General features: G+C 52.3%; 7 protein-coding genes across 7 annotated transcripts; 2 read left to right on the top strand and 5 right to left on the bottom strand.

The window, feature by feature from the left end:
* Positions 1-262: 262 nt before the first annotated feature.
* AYO21_08199 (hypothetical protein) lies at positions 263-1,705 on the bottom strand (the record flags this gene model as incomplete). Its single annotated transcript, XM_022658147.1, has 2 exons — positions 263-1,416; positions 1,471-1,705. The coding sequence occupies 2 exons, from the start codon at positions 1,703-1,705 to the stop codon at positions 263-265; spliced, it is 1,389 nt and encodes a 462-aa protein (XP_022509543.1).
* Positions 1,706-2,259: 554 nt separating this feature from the next.
* Positions 2,260-4,020, top strand: AYO21_08198 (hypothetical protein; the record flags this gene model as incomplete). The annotated part of the gene is made up of 1 exon (XM_022658146.1): positions 2,260-4,020. One exon carries the CDS (start codon positions 2,260-2,262, stop codon positions 4,018-4,020), a length of 1,761 nt encoding a protein of 586 aa, XP_022509542.1.
* An 852-nt stretch (positions 4,021-4,872) lies between these two features.
* AYO21_08197 (hypothetical protein) lies at positions 4,873-7,446 on the bottom strand (the record flags this gene model as incomplete). Its single annotated transcript, XM_022658145.1, has 1 exon — positions 4,873-7,446. The coding sequence occupies one exon, from the start codon at positions 7,444-7,446 to the stop codon at positions 4,873-4,875; it is 2,574 nt and encodes an 857-aa protein (XP_022509541.1).
* Positions 7,447-8,372: 926 nt separating this feature from the next.
* On the bottom strand, positions 8,373-9,514 carry AYO21_08196 (hypothetical protein; the record flags this gene model as incomplete). The annotated part of the gene is made up of 3 exons (XM_022658144.1): positions 8,373-8,883; positions 8,941-9,240; positions 9,291-9,514. 3 exons carry the CDS (start codon positions 9,512-9,514, stop codon positions 8,373-8,375), a joined length of 1,035 nt encoding a protein of 344 aa, XP_022509540.1.
* Positions 9,515-12,111: 2,597 nt separating this feature from the next.
* On the top strand, positions 12,112-13,701 carry AYO21_08195 (hypothetical protein; the record flags this gene model as incomplete). The annotated part of the gene is made up of 1 exon (XM_022658143.1): positions 12,112-13,701. One exon carries the CDS (start codon positions 12,112-12,114, stop codon positions 13,699-13,701), a length of 1,590 nt encoding a protein of 529 aa, XP_022509539.1.
* Positions 13,702-14,083: 382 nt separating this feature from the next.
* AYO21_08194 (hypothetical protein) lies at positions 14,084-15,223 on the bottom strand (the record flags this gene model as incomplete). Its single annotated transcript, XM_022658142.1, has 3 exons — positions 14,084-14,308; positions 14,398-14,780; positions 14,974-15,223. The coding sequence occupies 3 exons, from the start codon at positions 15,221-15,223 to the stop codon at positions 14,084-14,086; spliced, it is 858 nt and encodes a 285-aa protein (XP_022509538.1).
* A 1,128-nt stretch (positions 15,224-16,351) lies between these two features.
* On the bottom strand, positions 16,352-20,989 carry AYO21_08193 (hypothetical protein; the record flags this gene model as incomplete). Its single annotated transcript, XM_022658141.1, has 5 exons — positions 16,352-16,897; positions 16,953-17,668; positions 17,718-20,733; positions 20,781-20,924; positions 20,978-20,989. The coding sequence occupies 5 exons, from the start codon at positions 20,987-20,989 to the stop codon at positions 16,352-16,354; spliced, it is 4,434 nt and encodes a 1,477-aa protein (XP_022509537.1).
* Between the last annotated feature and the right edge of the window lie 348 nt (positions 20,990-21,337).

Below are 21,337 nucleotides of genomic sequence, written 5' to 3'. Positions count from 1 at the left end.
GGCCGCCAACGATAGATAGAAAAGGGGGAATGGAACGGACAAAAAGATTTAAACAGCTTCAGCCTTGTAATTCCCTTTCCCTGAGGGAGGAGTCAATAACACTCTAGCTCAAAAGTCCACCAACGCCTAACTAGTGCTGTACATTAGACGCAAAAACAGGCCTGTTGATGTTGGTACAAGTCATCGAATCAACTCGTAGTCGTCCCAGAAACCATTCGCCGTTTTCCTTCTTGAGATGGGAGTTCACCAGACCTCCAAAAAGTCAAGACATAGCCTTCCTCTCCTCCTTCTTTTCGTTCACCGTCTTCGCCCACTTCTTGCCGACTTCATAGCTGCTAATCATGATTGCGCATGCTGGCGCGACTTTCAAACATCGAGCGGCCCAACCCCTGAAAAGCCCACTGATGCCTTCCTCGGTCCAAATATGGTAAAGAAAGCGTGGTATCGAGAGCTCTTCTGGGATATGTTTTCCGGCTTTGGCGGCCTCTCGTGCTGCCACCACGGAGGGGGCGTCGTCTCCAGCATGGTGATAAACTTGTTGACGAGTCTTACCCACATCGAATGGTGTGGTGACAAAAGCAGCAACAGCGCCAGAAGCCGCACCTGCAACGAAACTGTCGACAAAGGTAGTTGTGTGGTTTTCGTCAGCTTGAGCTGATCGTCCGCTGGTCATGGAGCGGGCAGGATCGAGATCATGGCCTTTGGCCACTTGGCGAGCATCGGTCAACTTATTGCGGATCGCTTCGTATCCCCACCAGTAGATGCCGGAAAAGGGCACATCCCGCCACATGGTCAGTGTCAACCCACGCCATAGCGATGTGTATCCCTGTGTCTGGGTCATGCGGTGCAGCCCTAGTAAAGTTTCTTTAAATACACCCGTGTCGATTCCAGATGTCGCTTGCATTCGAGTTCGGAACATTTCGATGGGCGAAACCGAAATAGCAGCTGCTACCCGTGCAATGGAACCAGCAACGAGAGGAGCGTAGGTATCAGAGGAGATCTTTCTTATCGGACTGTTGTGATGGTAACGGAGCCAGTCGTAGCCTGTGAAATAAATGACGTTGGCAGGAATCGCCATGACCAGTGTTGGAGAAAGCCCCCGCCATAATGTCGAATAGCCTTCGTTCCTGGCAATCTTCTTCAAGCCGTCAAGGGTCGAAGTGAAAGTCCTTCGTTGGGTTTCTTCAACGGCACATTCAGCAGCGATTGCTGATGACCCCTGCGCGGAGCCATTTCCTGCGAGGCAGAACTGACCATTATTTCCAACAAAAAACACGTCTCGACAACATGAGTTGACACCCAGGTCGGGCGGGAGGTGTTTGAAGTTCGTCGAGTAGGCGGGAAATCGGGAGAGATTCGAGGGGGAAGGAGGTTGCTGGGATTGTAATCGTACTCGCACGACGTCGAGCGGTGTCACTGTGGAAGAGTCAGTAAGGTTTGGTCGTATATCATGGTGAGATCATGACATACCCAGCAGCGAGGTCAAGATACTCCCCCAAGTGGCGGAGATCATGCGTTGGGCGGTGGTTATCTCGATGGTACTAGAGCCTGACATGTTGCCAGTATTCTGTTGCGAGAGCAGAACTCTGTCATGCCGTTGTCCCTCAGCTTGTAATGGTTGTTGGGCATCGTGACCAAGCGCGTGTTGGGAGAGGGGATGCTCGTCAAGCGACTGCGCAGGCTCCGCAGTGAATGAGTAGGACATTCAAGCCGGGGGAGCCTGGAAGAGTGAAGACTGGTTCAGAATAGAGCCGTGGTCCTGCGAGATCAACTTCAATGCTGGTACATCTATCCCAGGAGAAGATATGAGGTTGTAGGGCGTGAGGAGGCAATTATGACATGGAGACTTTTTGGCTGGTGCATGGATGAGAAATTGACCTGCGGCCAAAAAGACAAAAAGATCGTCAGAGGAGAAAAGACCGAGCATTGCTCGGCCGTTATCGGCCACCTCCAAACGGGAAAGCAAGCCGACCACTCGGGCTAGTGTCGGCGATAACACGGGGATTAGATAAGCAGTACTACTGTAGGTACGTACCTCGCGTACTTCATGCCCTTCGCCAAACGCCACTCATTCCTTTGGCATACCTGGTTGATTGACTCCCCACCATCTGTACGACTCGAATAGATATTGGCGACATCTATTCGGCCCGTTCCAACCCCGTGTCTCGATATCGAACAAGTGGGGAAAACTCAGGGTGATCCTTCCACCTAGCGAGACCGTCTACGACCCCGCTGAGTCAATACGTAAGGGAAGGCATCATGGCTGAGCAGGCCGCGGAACTTGAACAGTTCCGCCAACAGTGGAAGGAAGAAGTCAGTGCTCGGGCTAGAAAACCAGAAAAGAAGCCTCTGTCATCAGCACAACACAAACACAGAAGGACTAGTGATGGCCGACCCGAGAGACCCGTCAACAAACCTCCGACTCGCCATCCCGCGGCAGATATCAAACAGGACGACTCTGACCACTATAGCGATGCCGATCAGGCTGGCGGTAGCAGCTCAGCCACGATCCACCAGCGCATGGAGACACTGAAAATCCATAATGTGGACGATGACGATTTTACCACGAATGCCTCTTCCAAGAAAGAACCCATCAGTGCGTTGGAACATTTCGAACGCGCTGTCGAAAAGGAGAGTCAGGGGAACTTGGGAGATAGTCTCTCCCACTACCGCAAAGCGTACAAGCTCGATTCAAAGGTCGATCAGTCATACAAGAACAAACACTTCCCTCAGACAACCAAGTCAAAAGTGTCCAACCCCAATCCCTCCAACGCCCCTGTCACAGTCCCCTCAACCGCCCACCACTCCCTCAAAGAACCCGACCCGTCTAATATAACTTTTTCTCAATTGATCGACTCCTTTGCACACGCTCAGATCGAAGGTGCACCGCCCATTATTGAGGGAGATCGTCCTCCCCCTTGCGTTATCAAGAGGCTTCCCGCGGAGGTATTGCTGGAGTTGCTCCAACACATAGCAGTTCGCGATCCGGCCATTTATGTTCGACTGTCTCTGGTCTGCAAGAAGTTGGCATATCATGTCCTAAGCGACAACGCTATTTGGAAACGTGTGGCCATGGGCGCCGAATTCGGCCTCGCCGGGCAGCGTTACGACTTCAACACCGATTTACAAGGTCGTGAAATCACCTTCCGTGCTCTGGATGAAGACCTGGCAGATGAAGACTTGCCGGGCCCCGTACGAGTGACGGACCTCCCATTCCCTAAGGACACTATCTGGCGCGAGGTTTTCCACAACTATCCCCGCATTCGCTTTACGGGTGTATACATCTCTACCGTCAACTACACTAGGCCGGGTGCTGCTTCTGTTACGGCGAGCACGTGGACCAACCCGGTGCACATCGTGACATATTACAGGTATCTGCGTTTTTTCCGTGACGGGACCTGCATATCTCTTCTCACAACCAACGAGCCCATCGAAGTGGTTCACCACCTGACACCGGAGAACCTGACCTTTGTCCGTTCGGGAAAAAAGGAGGCCGCACATCCCCTGAACTTCACCTCCTCTGCACCCGCCCTGCTGAGAGAATCCGGCTCCTCCAGCATCGCAACGGGTGGCGGCGGAACCAGCACTGCAGCAGCACCACCTCCATCGGCGCGAGACGTCATGAAACACGCTCTCCGTGGCCGCTGGCGCCTATGCCACCCAAGTCTTGACATTTCAGAATCCAACAACACCACCACCACCACCACCACCACCACCACCAACCCGAACCACAGTCACGACCACGCAAGAATCCCATCATCCAACCCCACGCCAACCATGTCCCCAGGCGATCTGCATATCGAGACCGAAGGCGCCGGCCCCCGGTACATGTACACGATGCACCTCTCTCTAAAATCCGCGGGATCCGCCCGCTCGCGCCACACCACCAAGAACAACAAGCTGGTGTGGAAGGGCTTCTGGAGCTACAACGTGCTCACCAACGATTGGGCCGAGTTCCACCTGAGGAACGACAAGCCGTTCTACTTCTCCCGCGTCAAGGGTTACGGGCTGGGTTATTGATTCTTTGTTAGAAGTGCGGCCCTCACTTTCTTAGAGAGGCTCTCATTACTCGGTATATACCGAGTAGTGCCTACGTACTACGTAGGTAGTGTGGGGACCTGAACGCCGCGCAGATATAGGACATGGCGCGCTGGGCATACTCACACACATTGGGTACACAATGCGAGAAGGAAGGGGAGATATAGACCATTTAGATCAATCCATACATGTCGATTGGGTCGCTCATAGACAGGATATTTACACTCTGGACACCTCTCTACCTATCCATCTATCCATCCACGCCATCCTATGTATCTGTCTACATATCTATCCACATGGAAGAATCTGACAATACAACCCATCCACCTCATCGCACGACGGGGGTCAATCGCCATGTCCATATGCCTGTCCATATGCCTGTCCATATCCCATGTGCAACACTTTACAAGACACGGGTCATGTATCCCGGTGTATCGATATCTCGGGCTCCATCTTGGTTTCTTGATATTTGGACAAGTCTACAACCAAGAAAAAAAAAATCAAAATCAACGAACATGCTCCCTGTAATCCAAAAAGTAGAGACGCCCCTCTACGAGAAAATTAAAGGGAAGCAGCTTCTGGCAGTTAAACGGGATCCAAAATATTCTCGGGCATGGCTATGTAGCATTCTGGGCTATGGTATCGGTATCGGGCAAAGATAATTTTGCCTGGTTCGGTAAGGAAAAGACTTGGAGAAAGTACACACGCTTGGAACGCTGTCAAAACACACAAGAAAAAATTTGATAGCACTAATTGTGCTCGCCTCTCTCGATATGCCAAAGAAACGATCGTGGGAGCAGCTTCTTCAGGCCCGCTGTAGGAGGCTGCTGTGTCTCAAGAAATCCTCGACCCCAATGAACTCTGTCGGCCACTTCCAACTGGTACCGGTAATAACGACATCCGTTTCGCTTTCCCACTCATCGCCATAACGCTGCTGGGTCTGGTAATCGTGCGCTTCGACAGAGGACTCGAACTCGGTTCCGTGGTTTGGTCCTCGTCGTTCTCACTAGCTCTGTCATTCTCCTCCGAACCGTCTTCGTTCTTCCTAGGACTGCCTTCCAGCCTGTTATCAAGTCGAGGATTGTGAGATGTTGATCGCAATGGGACATGTGAGGAGCCGTAGCTCCTACTAAGAGATGAAGGTGGACGCTGGTGCGCACCTCCGCTCATTTGAGCCTTGTTTGGATTGGTGACCACGAGTGAAGACGGTGATCTGATGGTTCCCGGCGCTGGAGCACTCGAATTCCTGGTCTTGTGATACGGTACGGGGTCTAACAAACTGCTAGTTCTCGCTGGCAAAGGGTCCGCGACGCGCTCAGCGAAAGACCTGAACTGTTGGCTGTCTCTCTTCGCAAGAGGGTGCAGTGTGGACGGTGATGCGGATGCTTCGCGACTGAGAGGGCTCCGCAGTGGCAGAGCAGTATTGGAAGAGATTGATCGCGGAGTATACCTTCTCGAGGTTAACGGTGTTGTGGTGGATGAAGATCGATACGACGGCGCTATCGTGCTATCGTACGACTTCACAACAGCTGACCATCGGGGTTTGTTAGAAAGAGGTGTTGGTTCCGGTCGCGGTGCAGGCACCACCGGAGGAGTGTAGACGCCTTGACGGTATACAGATGGAGGACCCGGCATAGGGGAGGTTCCACGTCGAAGTGCACTGCTGCTCGAATGGGACATTGGCGTGGTGGGTCGCCGCGTCTGGGGCAGCATCGACATTCGTTTGTTGCTTGAAACAGGAGGAGGCGGCCTGCTGGTCGATGGAGTGCGTTGTTTCGTGTACCCATTCAGACCGTATTTCGACGTAGGCTTTTCGTGTCTTTGTGGGGGAAGATCAACCGACGAGGGAGGAGAACTACCCGGAGTGCCTGCAAAAGTGGTGCTGGTGAACGAGCGATCTGCCGAGACGATGCTCGAGATTGATTCTCGCAGTTTCGAGTTCTGCCGTGAGGTGACGGGCTCCAGGAGGCTGTCAAGGTCATCCATCGTGTCTGTAAGATCCCGCATTCTAGATGATAAATCCTTGTGCAAGCGGAGGATCTCCCCGTTTACCGTCAAGCGGTCCTTGAGGCCTTTTTGGATAATTCCAAGCACCCGTTGGATAGCCGGGCTGTAGTGGACCTTCTTCGCCTCGAAACTCTCGATCCTCTTGGCCAGAGCGGAGGGGTTCGTTGCTTGGAAATTTTCGTGGATGGCTTCCTGGACCTTCAGGATACTTCGCTCGACTGAATCGCACATTTTCTGAGCTTGTCGGCCAGCGTTGCGGAACACAATCACCCAACGATCTTCGCTAAGCTCTCTCCGAAGGGTATCTGCCTCCTTTGACAACTCGGTCCAATTTCTCTCTAATCGTGCGCGTTTATCATCAAGCTCTCTGCAAGCAATGGGGAAGATCTTTTCCGCTCGAGACTGGAACATGGACATCCGCATAGGCAAGAAATCCAACGAAGCCCTGAGGGGCTGCATCCTTGCAAAAAGGGCTAGCAAGTTTGAGTCGTCCTGTGGGTTTTCGATGATGGGTGATCCAAGAGGGGACGACTCAAATGAAGGAATGCTGAACCGCGAGTTTGGGGTCGTCCGTTTCTGGGCCGGCTCATCGATGAAGCTCTCGAGTTCGTTCAAATCGATATTTTGGCTTGAATCGACGTGAGTCTGTGTTTGATAGGCGGTATGCCTCTTCTCCTCCATCTCAAAGACCATAGCGCTCAGTGCGTCCATCTCTGCGCCCACATCTCCAAGGACTTTCGCCCACAACTCTTCCCATTCCATGGCCAGCTCCACCTGTTCATGCACCTTTTTCAGGTCTTTCCGAACGTCATCCCAGCCGCCTAGAACCGATTCCATCTGTTCGACCACAGCTTGGAGATCTTCAGGATTTGCGTCGCCGATATCAGGACGTGATTGCAGTTCTTCTATTGATAGAACATACATGTTGATCAACGACTCGAACTTGGTTATAGTTTTGTCTGTGTCGTCCAGGCCTAGCCTTCCGGCGGCCGCGGCCCATTCCACATCGTCCTCCGCATCGAGATTTTCCAAAACCTTCAAGGCTTTCTTGATCCATGATTGTATTTGCTCTGCCGCAGTCGATATCGCTCTTACGGCCTTGCGGGCGGTCGGAAGGGAGCTGACGGTGGCAGCGAGGGACTCGGCTTGCGGGATGTTAATTGAGGTCAGGCTCGCGATCTGGCTGCTGAAGGAGGCCCTCGAAAAGGAGAAGACGGAGTTGCTTCTGGAGAGACTGTCTGGAATCACGAAGGAGCCAGCATCACTGCTGGGTTCGGAGGACGCGGAATTGGCCTGGTGTTGGGAAGAGACATCGTTCGACGAAGAGGGAACAAGGAGTTGATGTAGGTCGACATCGCTTGGGGTTTCCACCATGGACGGGCGGCGGAAAGCAGAGGTCATAACAGCCAGCGAGCGCTGACTGTCCAGCCCGATCAGTTGCTCCAGGTTTGCGGCCAGGGGACCCGGGGAGAGGGTGTAGCTGCAGTTGCAGTGTAGGTCATGCGTAAGGATCACGGTCGACGAACAACCTGCAGCTTAGCGTGTTCAGGAATTGGCTGACCAGATGCTGTTAGCATAGAAAACTGTGTGCACAGATGTTGTGAAACGTGGTTCGAGCGCCAGTTAGTACGCCGGCGATGTTGGCAGGTTGGGTTCTTAAGGTAAAGGGCGACGGTGAGCCGATGGGACGAGGTTGGGCTGTTAGGAAGTTTGTTGGCAGTGCACGCCCCGGGATTTGTTTGGGTAAGATTAAACCAACGAGTGAAGGCGACGAACCAGGCTTAGGGAACGCAGACCCTCCCAGGGCGCGCTTGCGGAGCTTAAAAAATGGGCTGACAGGCGTGACGGGCCACTAGGATTGAGCTGCTTGTACCTGAAAAATGCACTCTGACATCAGGCAGTCGTTGAACAGCCTACGGAGTACGCGCACAATAATAATAGATATGGGGGGTCCCTATCGCGTGGATATAAACAATAACCCGGACAAAAGCGCAGCAGCAACGTGGATGCGAGAAATCGGTTTTATTCATGTATTTGGAATGGGGAATGGTGCCCTTTTAAATACCCTCCCGGGTCCCAATGTAGCCTGAAAAACGAGGGGCCACCTACTATCTATCGATGTTTGCACGACAGTCGGATTCTAGACTGACCTGCATCAAGTTTCAGTCAAACCATGACAATCATTTGCCCCCAATAGCACCTGCAACACCATACCAAGACATGCCGCAAGAGACGCCGGGAATGTCATTATTTGTAATGCACTGAACTCTTGTGCAAACCCCGGGTATTGTCCTCCTGCGCCCCAGTGCATAATACACATTACCCGCTCAGATCACTTCTTCTCGCTCCCAGCCTTTCGACTTGATGTGCTCAATGCCTCTGCCAGGATGCGGTTTGGAAGGATCTTTGTACTCGGAGGCAAACGGGTTGGGATCTTCGGCCTGGTTGAGGTTGCCCAAAGTGTGATGGATCTCTCGGTGCTTTGCCTCGTCAGCCCGGACGTAGTAGAGGAGATCTTTCATCGTCCTCTTCCCTTCCGGCATGTTCCAGTACTTGACGGCAATTTCCGGAGCCTCGAGCTTCTGCCAGCCTGGCAGTTTGCCACTCTCAAGATCTTCAATGGCATAGGTGTATGTCTTAGTCGCCTCCTCTTCTAGATAACCCACAAAGCGGTGGCATGTCTTTGGAGACAGAAGGTATGCGACGAAGAAGGCGTTGCAGAAGACACCCTGGGCACCGAGAATCATCAATTTCATAAACATTCCAGGTTCGGCCATTTTCAGGAATGTCAGGAGGTGCATCCGCTCGTTGTATGCGTCTTCAAGCATGGTCTCAATCCTAAGAAGATTTCTGTCAGCTATGGCCACGGCCAGAATCAGATGCAGTCATCCTCACCATCCATTGTCTCTTTTCATGGCCCGTAGACTGCGTAGATGGCGGAGCATCCCTGCCACCATTCCTGGTACACCAGCCACAGTCTCAAGGAAAATAAAACGGACGAGCCATTTCCTCTCGCTCATTACGTAGGGTTTGTTGGGATCGTGGCGGTAACCAGTGACAAGATCGGTGCCCCATCGTAGGAAGCGTACCGTGTTATATGCAACCCAGTCCGAGGCACCTCGCACATCTCTGTGAGCAATCTCGATCTTTTTGAGTTGTTCTTCTGTTGCAACTGGATGAGGCCATGGTGGAGGACTGCAAATAGTCAGTACAAGGGGTCGCGATGTAGGGCCGCCGGACCGTACGTCAATTTGATGTGAGGGAGGTTCTTGGATGGTGGAAAGAATTCGAGCTGTGCTTTGCGTGAGATGGAGAAGTTCCGTTTTGACTGCGCATCGAATGGTCTGATGGCTGCACAGCTGGTCCTCAGACCCGCAGCGGTGGCAGTCGATGAGAATAAGCCTTTCCTGGCTGCACTTGACAAGTTTGCCGTAAGGGTAGGCGTAAAGAGAGCTTTCGACGAGGTCATAGTGGAGGGGGGATCTGTGTTAATCAAAGGAAGGAATGGAAAGGTTTGTTCTGGTTCAAGTCTCCTGGAGTCATGAAAGAGTTGGTCAATTCATTGAGAAGTGGTAAAGCCCCCGCAGACAATGCCAATAGATGGTTTATGTTTTATAGTTCTGTATCAGCATCCGAACTGGTCCACCCCAAGTGAGGAGCGAGGAGAAGGTATGTCAAAGGTTAGGCATCATGCGCCACATGCGCCAATTTCGGAGCACGCTTTAGGCATCCAAGGGCATTTGCGAATTCTAAGATGCAGTGTTGCACATGTGCGCTGCTGAGCAGATTACCAAAAGAACTGGAACAAGTGGAGGAGCAACACGGTTCGAACTCGTATCCGGGATGAGGTGGAGAGGAATGAAACTTCGATGGCCGTGGGATCTTTCATGTTTGTGGTTAGAATGCGCGACCCGCCTGCGCCCAGGCTCCTCCACCTGCACCTTCCCAAAGCTGCTGACTCACGCAAGCTAACCACCATGAACATAGCGGTGGCCCTTGCATCAATATCCCATTTCACTTTCCCTGCCCTGGCAAGAGATACTTTCCAAGTCTAGAAGCGCCCATGAACCTCATACAGTTCCTTGCGTGTAAAATAGCGTTCCCCAGCTCAATGTGAGGCCGCTGACTACTCAATTTAATTGAGGCTTGGCCGCAAAACCACCATTTTGCCATCGTGGTCCTGAATCCCGAGAAATCTAGCATTTTCGGTAACTACACGGAGATCGACAGGTACAGCTGACTCGCAAAAGAACGGCAAAGATCGGGACCCTGGAAGGCTGAGCCCATCAGGCTGGGAAAAATGACCTCGAGGTCTCTATGAGCCACACAACAGTACAACGTCGGGAGAAACCGGCAACTTTCTAGGTTGAGTGTCGAGGCTGAATATTTCTCGGATGGATTCGCTCAATTACTCATGCTCCCCAAGTAGGTATATATGACCGATTTGGTGGTTCAGCATGAATCCCTTATTTGCTCAGATTTCTATTCTCACATCCTTGGCCGGGGACCTCGCTTGGGAAATCCGGATATGCAGTCTGATAGGAGCCAAGTGTCGCAACTACGAAAGAGGCTATCCTCAAAAATCTCCAATGATGATATCAGTCCCTTTCCTACAAACTTCCGATTGTATTTGTATCCTCGTGTTGTAGATGTGTGTTCAATAAAGCCCGTTGGAGTTTTCTTTTGTCGATTTTTCATACTGAGACTTCGAATGAATTCTCTCCCTCTTTGACACCAATATCTTTGATTTCGAGTTTGACAACGTGAGCAGTTCTAGGTCCAGTGTCCAGATCCGCCTTCAGTTTCTTTAGTGCTTCCTCATCACCCTGCGCTTCTCCGGCTACCTAGAGGTGGAGAGGTATGTCAGCGGGTGGTCTGATGCAAACTGTTTATTGATGAATGTATGGAGAAAGCCCGACCTTTCCATCAGAGGTATTCAAAACGAAGCCTGTGAGGCCATAGCTCGAGGCTTTCCTCTGGGTAAAGTCACTGCCTAGAAATCAGACGTGATGCATGATCAATCCTGCGACACCACAGAAACTTACCGAAAGGCGACGCCCTGCACTTTACCATGGACTTTGAATGCAATTCGTTTAGTCATGATAAAACAGAAGGTGAGATGTGGCGGTTTGGGGTTTCAACTTCCGACGGCTGACTGTGTCTCGACAGAATTGATATATGCCTCGATACTTACATGCAATACTAGGTACATTGACCAAGTGCGAGTACGTAGAAATGATGCATGCCATGAGTTGGGCTTCTTGAATGCGGGGCAAGGACGAGACTGCGGCGGCTATGACGACAGCATGCTCCAGGGGCGATGTGAACCCTACATGTAGGTACAAGTACCAGGCACTAGGTAGGCCCCTGGGCTGCTGCTTATCCCGCCTTCAACGCCCTCTACCGGTCAGACTCCTGGGGCCGGTTGAGCCCGTCGATCCGGCCGCCACTGCCTGGAACCGCCAAACTTTAGGTGACGAAGAAACGCGCCCCATGCATGACTGTGCGCGCCACTGGGGTCCGGATATGTCAACAAACAGTGCGGTTTGAGTTGGGACTCAGCTCTGCTTGATATTCTTATATATCACACCGAGAGGATCGATGCCAGTCCGCAATCTTTTACCGGAGTCGAAAATAATAAAGCTAAGCTGTGTAGGTGACGTTGCTACAGAGATCGATCGAGTGAGAGGAGCGAGCCCGTTGATTCTGCCGACTTCGTTCCCCTTTTCGACCTCGAATCTGGCACTAGCGTCTGGATGCAATTTCACGACCCAACCTGCTTCAACCTGCCCTTTGATGACCGACCATCAACTACCATGGCCAGGCTCATCTTCCTTTGCACTGTTTGCAGTTGTTCTGTGCTATACTGATTGCTTTAATCTTTCGTCGCTCCTTACCATATCACTTGGACTTATCAACCTGTCTTTCGCTACTTGTGAACGTTTGCCATCCCCTTCTGTGCCACACGCCCACCTCTTGGGTTGTGCCACGACCGTTGCTTGCATCCCGCTAGCCAGACATCCTGTGCTTCCCCAATTCGACGTCTTCAGTGACAATCGAGCAGCCATGAGCACGGATCTAGACCTGTCATCCTCCAGTCTCCCTTCTCGATCGCCCTCAACCTCGCCGAATTTACTCGCAACTCCTGACTCCTCCGCCCTCTTGACTAATCGATCCTGCTCCGGCGTTTCGACGATTTCGAGCCGATCATCATACTCCAATGGCTCAACGACATCTCGAACGAGCACATACTCCCGTCGTCGTGGCTATGTACGTCCTCAGGGAGGATCATTTGCCGAGTCAGCCAAAAATCGTGAGAGCGTCATGAGCCTCGGCAGTATCGCCCATCTGCAATACTATTTCGCTCGAACGGGATTGTTAGATGGCAAGGGAGGGCAAATGGCAAAAAAGAAGCAGAATGGTGAATACGATATCCCAAAGCTCTCGTTAACTGCGAATCAAGAACTCGTTGAATCTCCAATCGAGGATGAGTCTCAGGCCTCCTGGGACACTTTGACTGAGGATGGCACGGATGTCATGTTACCCCCTACCGTATCCACATACAGTGATCGATCAACATATGTGGCTCCACCGCCCGATCAGAAAACCATGAAGAAAGAACTCGTGGAAGCTTTAGAAAATGCATTACAAGCTGTTGAGTCCTGTGAAGGCCCGGCGAGTAGCAGTCCCGGAGACCCGACACCAGGATTTTACGAAATTCAGGGACTGCATGTCCTTGACACGACCACTCAAGCAATTCGAGCCGCAAGACTTTATTACACTCTGCATCCCAATCCCCAGAGACTGAACTCTATCAAGTCGGACCAGGAATTGAGAAGGGATCTATACTCTGTGCTCGATGTCCTGAAGAAATGTGCTTCTCGAAACTTTGCGGGTGGATTTCGTGAGGATGAGAGACTCGCCGTATTGGTTTGGGTGAGTGATGTTGGCATGATGATCGACCAAGAAGCGAAACTGGAGGAGGCGGACAAGACGGAAAGAAAGGACTGGCACTGGATGGATGATGCCAAGTGGGTTGGTCGAGAGCAAGAAAGGGATATCAACTTCCTCAACTTCTTGCTCCACGGCAAGGGAGAAAGCCCATCGCTTGAGAAAGCCGATGTCACGCCCGAGTTTTTCCGTGATCTAGCTGATGGCAGGGATCTTGTGAAAATGCACAACGCCGCTGTCAAACGATCCAAGCGGCAATTCGACTTTATCAAATCCTTTCACGAAGACGTGGCAAAACCGTACAGGCGTGCAGACAACCTTCGCTTTTGGCTGAAGGCCGCGGAACTCAGATGGGAGCTCAAGCTTCAGCTCGACGTGATGGCTGTTGCAAATCAGGTTGAAACCGTCAGCACTTGGTCATCTTTCGAGAACATTGTTCGACAATGGAGCCGTGGAGTAAGGGCCGAACTTACCAAGGACTGGAACGGTGAAGAAGAACGCAAACTACATGCGCGCGCAAGAAGCCTGGCGATGGCGAGTCCACTGTCGAGCCCTTCGAGGAAGAACTCTCCGGCTCCACCTCTCCCAAGTCCGCTCAAAACGGTGATTGTACCAAGTCCTGTCAGCAATCCATCTGAAGGATCTGATGATCCAGACAGCCCGACACCAAAGCCAGTGTCAGTGGCTTGCGGTAAAGAAGTCTAAGCTAGTGGATGAGGTGACGGAGGCACGCCCTCTTATTTTGGACAAGACTTTTTTTTTGAAGCGAACCGGATGTATTATGATACCCACGCATTTTAAGGAGCAAGCGCTAGTATCTGGAGTGGCATTGCCTTCGACTTCCGACGAGAATTGGAGGGCTTTGCTGATGGAATATACATAGTTTACACCATTCCCCCAGGTTAACATTCGACATGGGCATTTAGCCATTAGCCATTTTGACAATATCAGTTTCAGCACCGGCAAGGAGCATTTGTTGGCGAACTGGCCGTTAAGCAAGCATCATTGATGCATAGTGATTCAGTCTTAATTTCATTAAAAAGAGTACCCGACACATGCACTCGGTTCTTTGCAAAGTATTTTCTAGTTATTTCAAAAACCCCCCATTCGTCTTTGCGAGCTGCTCATCGTAATACCCCTGGAAGGCGAGCCAACCCTTTTCGTCCGTGCCGACCTGCGAGTAGGAGAACTCGGCCTCGACGTCGGAGATGAGCTTTTTCTTGTGGCCGCTGCCGGCGCTGGCGGCGTCGGCGAGCAGTTGGGCGTGGCAGGTCTTGTCGAGCGAGATGAACCAGAAGGCGGCGGCGTCGACCTTTTTTTTTGGGCCAGAGGGTGATACCATCAGTAATAAGATCCAGCAAAAGGGGAATCAGGGAGGCAGGGAGAGAGAATGAAACACACCGTCTTCGCCACGGTCAACAACCCATGATTCTGCAGGATGACTGCTTTCCCGTTCCCCAGCGCTTTGGCGATCCTCTTTCCCTCCTCGCGGTCGAGGACCACGCCCCCAAAGTTGTCGTAGACGGCGTGGCTCTTGTAGAACCGGAGGGCGTCCTGGGTCATCATGTCCAGCTCGCGGCCGAAGACGGAAAAGGCCTTGCCGTAGACGCTGTGGGCGTGGCACGCGGCGTCGACGTCCGGGCGCGCCTTGTGAATCTCAGAGTGGATGGCGAAGGCGGCGGCGTTGATGGGCTCGTCGCCCACGACGACCTCGCCTTCTTCGTTGACCAGGATGAGGTCCGAGACGCAGATCTGGGAGAAGTGTTGCGAGAGGGGGTTGAGCCCTGCCAACAGGAGTCAGTAAAGAAAGTTTCCCTTCATCGTGTTATTTCCATTCTCCCTCGTTCTTTTCGTTAGACAGTCACCTCTCCTTCACACGTCCATCCTCTCCCCTCTCTGTCCCACGAATCTCATACCTGCGCCCCTGCCCCTTCCCCTACCACGTCCAGAGGAGGTAAAAAAAAAAAGAAAACTCACAGAAATGATCCCTCAAAATCGGATCCCGCACCGAGATATGCCCCGCGACGCCCTCGTCGAACCCGCGGTCTGCAAAGACGCGAAACGCCGCCGCCAGGTGCTGCTTGCGGTACAGGCGCTCCTCCTCGAGCGAGTCGAATTTCGGATACGAGCGCACGCGGAGTTTCTTGCCGGACGTGGTCGCGCCCAGGGCGCCGACGGAGCGGTTCTCGGCCGACGAGTGGTCGTAGACGTCGAGGGCGGGGGACATTTTGTTTTTGTTCCTTGCTATCGCTTTGGTAGGCGGAGGAGGTGAAGAGAGGAGTGGATACAGGTAGAATCTGACGCAGAGGTGTCTGGGTGTGAGGGATCGAGTGATATATATATATATGTATGTAAGAGACTGGCTAGTTCAGGACTGCCTTTGACTTTGACTCTTGAGTTCTCTTTCTGAAAGAGCTTTTATTCAATTCCTCGGTTTTGACTTGGGTATACCGAGTAATAGTATTCTTCCCCTTGATCAAAAAAAGACTCGAAAAGAGAAAAAAGCAAGATAAATGGAGAAATATGTTATCTCTCTCCCCTTCCTCCCTCTCTCCTCTCCATACATGCAGTAGGTACGGCTCATCGGCTCGGCATAGACACCGTGGGATCAGACAAGACAGATGCGGGGAAGAAACCACCATATGTACAACCCCGGGGAACAATTGATATAGGTCGATGATCATTGGTGACTAAGAGGGGGGATCCAGGACTGGAGATTCCCACTTTCCGACGGAAAGGCGAGGCCTGTTGATGATGTGCCGGTGGAAGGAAAAGAGACGACGACAACAACAACAATGATACAGTCCAGTGACAAGACCAACCACATACCTACCCTACAGAATACATGATACCTTACGACCCTGTTCGGTACCCCTGTTACCACTACTCATACCTACGTTGCCCTCGTATAGTTACGGATATCCATACGATTTCGGGATATTCACCACTTCCTCACCTCCTTACCCTCTACACAATTATACTGTCGCACACTTTGTAAGAATTCACCATCTCATTTTCTACACAAATTCTGTCAGATGCACATCACGGCATTCAGGCGCCTGGCGAGTCAGTAAACAATCCTGTCTCCCCACCCCTTTGTTGCTCCTCCATTGATCGTGTGCTGCATCGAAATCATCTTCCCATGAACAGAAAATTGAACTTGAATCGAATCGAACCGAACCGACAATTCCCACGTGGAGCCGACCCTGGTCCATTATCGTCATATCTCTTTTGACCAACGCCGACCGAAACCCATCCATATTCAAAACAAGCCTTGATGTCCTTCAAGCTTCCATTCCCTTGCCCCCCTATCAACCATCAACTCGATCGTCCTCATTATTAGTCTCGTTCCTCCTCACGCATACATGCTCTTGGTCTTTCGATGCCGCTCCTCCCGTCCGACTGTCCCTTTCATTGGACTGTGCGTCTGGCCCATTCCGCCACCTGCATGGTACGTTTCCGTTCGTTGATGACCTGCCTTGGGCCGTTGCACTGCGCCTGCTGCTGTCTTCATCTTTTTCTCCCGCCGGAGCACCATTTCTGCCCATCCTTTAACCGGGGCCGAGCTGCTCTGGACGCCTTTGCCTACGACCTGCGACAGCGCTTGCATCCATTGCTCTTTCTCGGCTGTCGAATCGGCATAGAAGTCGATAACTTCTCCGTTGGCAAAGCGGATCCGGAATCCTTCCTCCACAAACATGTATCCTTCTTCCTCTTCCGCGAACCCACTCTTGCGCCGTCCACCTCCCTTGGTTGAAGTCTCTCTCTGCGTCAACGCCGTCTTGTCGTCAATGAGCCGCGTAGCTTTCGCAAGGTTGATGGTTGCCCGGGGTTGAAGCGTTGTTTCATGGAATGCCGTGAACTTGGTCCCGGCGAGCTTGAAAAACCGTCGTCTCCAGTACTAAGATTCGTCAGCATACTTCCCTCAATAGGTTTTTCAATGGGCCTCCACAAACCGGACAATCGCCTCCTTGTTGGCTCAGGTAACCCTCAAACTCCTGGATAGTTGCTTGTTGCGCCAGACGTTCTTCGGCCTCCCGCAATGCCCGAATCGCGCCATTCATACTCTTGGGCATATCATCGTCCTTGGCTCCTCTCGGTTTTGGCACATACAACAACTGCAGTTCGAGTTTGCCAATTTCATAAGGCGGCCGACGCTGGAGCTGCGTCACGCTCTTCTTGCTTCTCGAACTGCCCACATGGACTTCTTCCATCGCCCACTCGTTGAAGCAGGTAATGTCCACTGTGTACGGTCTGCCGTATGCGTGCTTTTCATGCTCGCTGAGCGAAATGTAAGCTCGAGCAAATGAGCCGTCCTTAGCCACCAGGCCTTGAACCAGTTCGTACGCCGAAGGTGGTGTCACTGGCCTTCTGACCGCCTGGGCTTCTTGCTGAGCTCGCACTTCCGACTCTTTCTTCTTCTTAGGCGACCCAAACAACCTCCCGAAGGCTCCTTGCTTCTTAGGCGATGCGGGCGGTTTCGATGGCGATTGCGGCCGTTCCACTTTTGGCTCTTCCAATTTCATCTGCAGTGTGAGTTGGAATTCAAGCTCATTGAGGACAATCAGCTCAAATTCCTGTCCAATAGGTGCACTTCGAGCCAGATCAAGCCAAGCTGTCGTCACACAGTGCATACCATTGTCGAGCGTGAGGGCAAAGAAAGTGCGTTCGTCTATTCGTGATCAGCATCAAGTCCCTAATAGAATCAGAAAACAGCTTACGTTGGGGAAATGGCATCTGCAGGTCCTTGACACCGACCACCTTGACAAAAAGTCGGCCACGTTCGGCTCCATCCTCCCACTCCTCTTCCTCTCCGATGTCATCTTCAGCAACAGCGTCAAGGCCCTCCTGAGCATTGCTTGCTTGTCCTGGAAGAGGCGGTACAGGGCCCTCGACTGGCTTCCTCTTACTGACAGCCTTTTCCCCGCCAACTCGAATACTCTTACGCCGAACCTTACCGTTCCATGGCTCAGCAGTCCAGGTGGGCTGACTCGTCTTGCGCGGTGATGCATGGACCTGGTTAGCTTCCGCGGGGACGCCGAGCAGACCGTCTTCAGTCCCCGGAAGGCCAGGAGATCTGCACTCATCTTGAGAGATTCGTTCGCTCGCGACGACAATCTTGGTGTTTTGTCTCATCAGGTATCCTCTCTGTCGACGGCCAGCTCGATTAGCAAATGACTCTTCATCAATACATCTGTCGGGAGAAAGAACAACATGTGCCGCACGTAGGGGACGCGCTCCACGAGGTTTGGGGAGAACAGGGATGTTCTCCATTGGGTTGCCTCCTTTCACCTCCATTGCCTCGGGCAGCTCACTGGAGGGGAATCGTCCGTGAAAAGGGTAATAAAGACGTTGCAATGAGAGTTCAAACTCTACCTTTTGGGCTTCTACTACTCGGTCAAATTCCTTCTCGAGACCCAATCCCAGGCCTTCGTCCAATCCTGTGTGGGGGATATCCAACGGCAGCAGGCTGCTAGTCCGCTTCTTTTCGCCTTCTTCCTTGTCTGCTTCGGGTTGCTGCTTCTCATCCGCTGCTTCTGGAAGCGTGGAATTGTTCTGTGCTATTTCAGCGCTTTGATCGAAAGTGTCCGAGATGGGGGACACAGGTGACATCTCCTTCTCGTGCACCAAAACCGAACCCGTGTCGGAGGGGCTAATTGAACGGTCACTTTGTGCTTGTGCAGCCAACTCATCCACTCTTTGGTCCATGCCGACATGGCTAGGCGACTCTGCATGTTGGACGGGGTGTCTAACCACAGAATCAGGGGTTCCTGGTGCTGCATGTTCTGGGCTGGATTTTGGGGGGCTTTGGAATGATGTGAGCTGAACTTCCGGAGTGTATGATCGCTGAATTGACTGGCGGAGAGCAGCGAGGTCGGGCAGTTGAGATGGTGCCGCGATAACGGTGGCTGGTTTCGCACCCTCGTCCTTCTGGGTCAGATACGGAGCCAGGCCGATATCGAAACTGCTCGTGTCGCCAAAGTCAGTGAAATCTGGCAAAGACACACGTTCGGTCGTTGTGGGCTTTGCGTTCAACTCTCGAGCTGGACTCTGTGCTTTGGGAGTGTCGTCTCCTTCCTCAGCCATTTGAGGGAAAAAAGATGCTTGTGAGGGTTGCGAATATTGGCTTGTGAGGTCGTCATCATGGTTGGTGCTAACGTCTGAACCGGAAGCAGTACGTCCCATGTACATATCCGGGATGGAGTACAGGTCAGGCTCTTCATCCTCCTCCATTTTGATATGTAGTTGTGTAGGATCCTCCAATGAGGGTATCGGAACATCAGGATCAAGAGAGGAGAGATCCCGCTGTCGAGACGTCTCTGCAATCTCCTCGCTGCCTTCTCGACTATCAACGCCGACTCGACCACGCAGACCTTCAAGGATCGATGCCCTTGACAGTTGTGGGGTCGAGTTTCCTGATTCAGACTGGATTGGCTGTGAATCGCCAGCAAGCGAGTCTTCGTTACTGGTGCTCCGAGAGTGGACAGCGTCTTTGGCAGCCATTCGCCTCATCCGACGTTCTCTCTCCTGTTCCTGGAGTGCCATCAATCTCAATCTGTCATCCGCTGACAGGGAACTGCCACTCCCGATCTTTTGAATGTCCGCCTTTGAAAAGCTGGCTGCCAATGGTGGGCTTGGAAGAGATCGTGACGCGACGCTTATACGCTCAAAAGCACCAGACAAGCTGTCAGACCTGGAGTGGCCTTGTGATCCGATCATGGGCGGAAGCGGTGGGAGAGGGCGAGACTGTCCGTTAGAGTCGATTGAGCTTGCACTTGTCTGATGAGGGCGGTAAGATGGAATACTTGGCTGGGCGGTCGGGGCAGGACTGCCGCAGTCATCTTCGAAGACGTCTTCTTCAAGATGAGACAGGTCAGTATTGGCATTCTCAGGGCTCATGAACCGCCAGTCCTCGGGCAGAACCACTGGTGTCTTCTCAGTATCCTCAAGGGACGCGTCAAAACTGTCATCGTGATCCATTGACGAAACCCTCTCCAAGCCTGCCTCCTCGTCCTCATCTTCATCCTCGTCGTCCTCATCGGTGGACTCATAGCTACCCTCGCGCGATCCGGACGCAATTGACGAAGGGGCTGGTGTAGTCATCTCGTACTCATTGATCTGTGGAGGCGCCTGATCAAAAGTAACGCTTTTTTGATGACGGTGCAACCCACGGCCAGCCGGCAGTTGTCTGTCTCGAAAGTCGTCATCGTCTTCCCAAATGCCGGTCTCAGGGTTAAAGCCACTGCTTCTGAATGCTGACCCGGTTTTCTTTGACAGGGACGACTTTGCTGGCGAGCTGTTCAATCGACTTGGCGAGAGAGGGGTGACTGGATTGGTTGTATCTTTAGCTTCCTCCTGTTGCTGCTTCTCCTGCGATTGAAAGGATGCGGCCTTGTCCAGTGGGGCAATGTTTTCTTTTCGCACAGCATCGGGACTTCGAACTGGCGAGGACTGCCGTAGAAACTGCATGCTCTGAGGGCGACCGTCCAGAATCGATGGACGCGAAGGATCATAGTGAGTACTCTGCTCGAGGGCAAACATGCTACTGTTTTTCACCCTCGAGGCCTTCTTTAGGTTCTCAATGGAGGAGCGCTTTGGTGGGGAGGAGGCAGGAGGAGTTTCGGTGTTGTCTCTCGCGGGAGAGCTGGGATCGCGGCCCTGCCAGAACAGACGTGGTGAACTCGAAGAAAAAGGTGAAGAGCCTATTGGAGAGGTTTCGTTTGAGAGTAGCTTGCCCTGCGAACGGATTAGATTAGGGCTTGGCCTGATGGTGACCGACATACCTTTGGTTGCGGGAAACTTGGAGAGTTTCTGCGAATTGCCATAGGGCTCAGTTCGGAGAGAGGACGATTACTTATTCGCGGCAGTTTAGATGGCGAAGAGCTGGGCCCATTTCCGCCGCCCTTTTGAATGCGCAAAGGTGGGACCTGAAATAGAGGATGAGCACAACAAGGTCAATCTCAACAAGTTTTGTCTTTACCTCGGAGGCCATAGCATAGGGCAGGAGAGCTCGACAATGGCTTTGTGTATGTAGCGGATGTCGAGCTCAGACCAACAATCAGGCAATGGTTGGCCGAGTTGAGGAGTGAAGAATCGTTCGATGGGTAGCGCGCGAAGTTGGAAAGAATGGCAGAATGTCTGTGCTGAGCCTGATGAGGCAGACCAGCTGCGGGTAGGTAGAAATGATAGCAATAAACGCTGTGGCAAAGGGACTGTGAGCTACAGTTTAACTGCCCAACTGCGACCACAATCGAGACCACTCTTTGAAGAAGAAGTAGTCAGCAGAGAAGTATCTCGTTGAGAGTGTTAATCTTCAACGTTTGTCTGATGGTATATGCGA

This window comes from Fonsecaea monophora, assembly GCF_001642475.1.
Source record: "Fonsecaea monophora strain CBS 269.37 chromosome Unknown Scaff69, whole genome shotgun sequence".
Classification (NCBI taxonomy): domain Eukaryota; kingdom Fungi; phylum Ascomycota; class Eurotiomycetes; order Chaetothyriales; family Herpotrichiellaceae; genus Fonsecaea; species Fonsecaea monophora.
The sequence above is the reverse complement of the archived record's forward strand: the minus strand, read 5'-3'. Positions and strand labels throughout refer to the sequence as shown.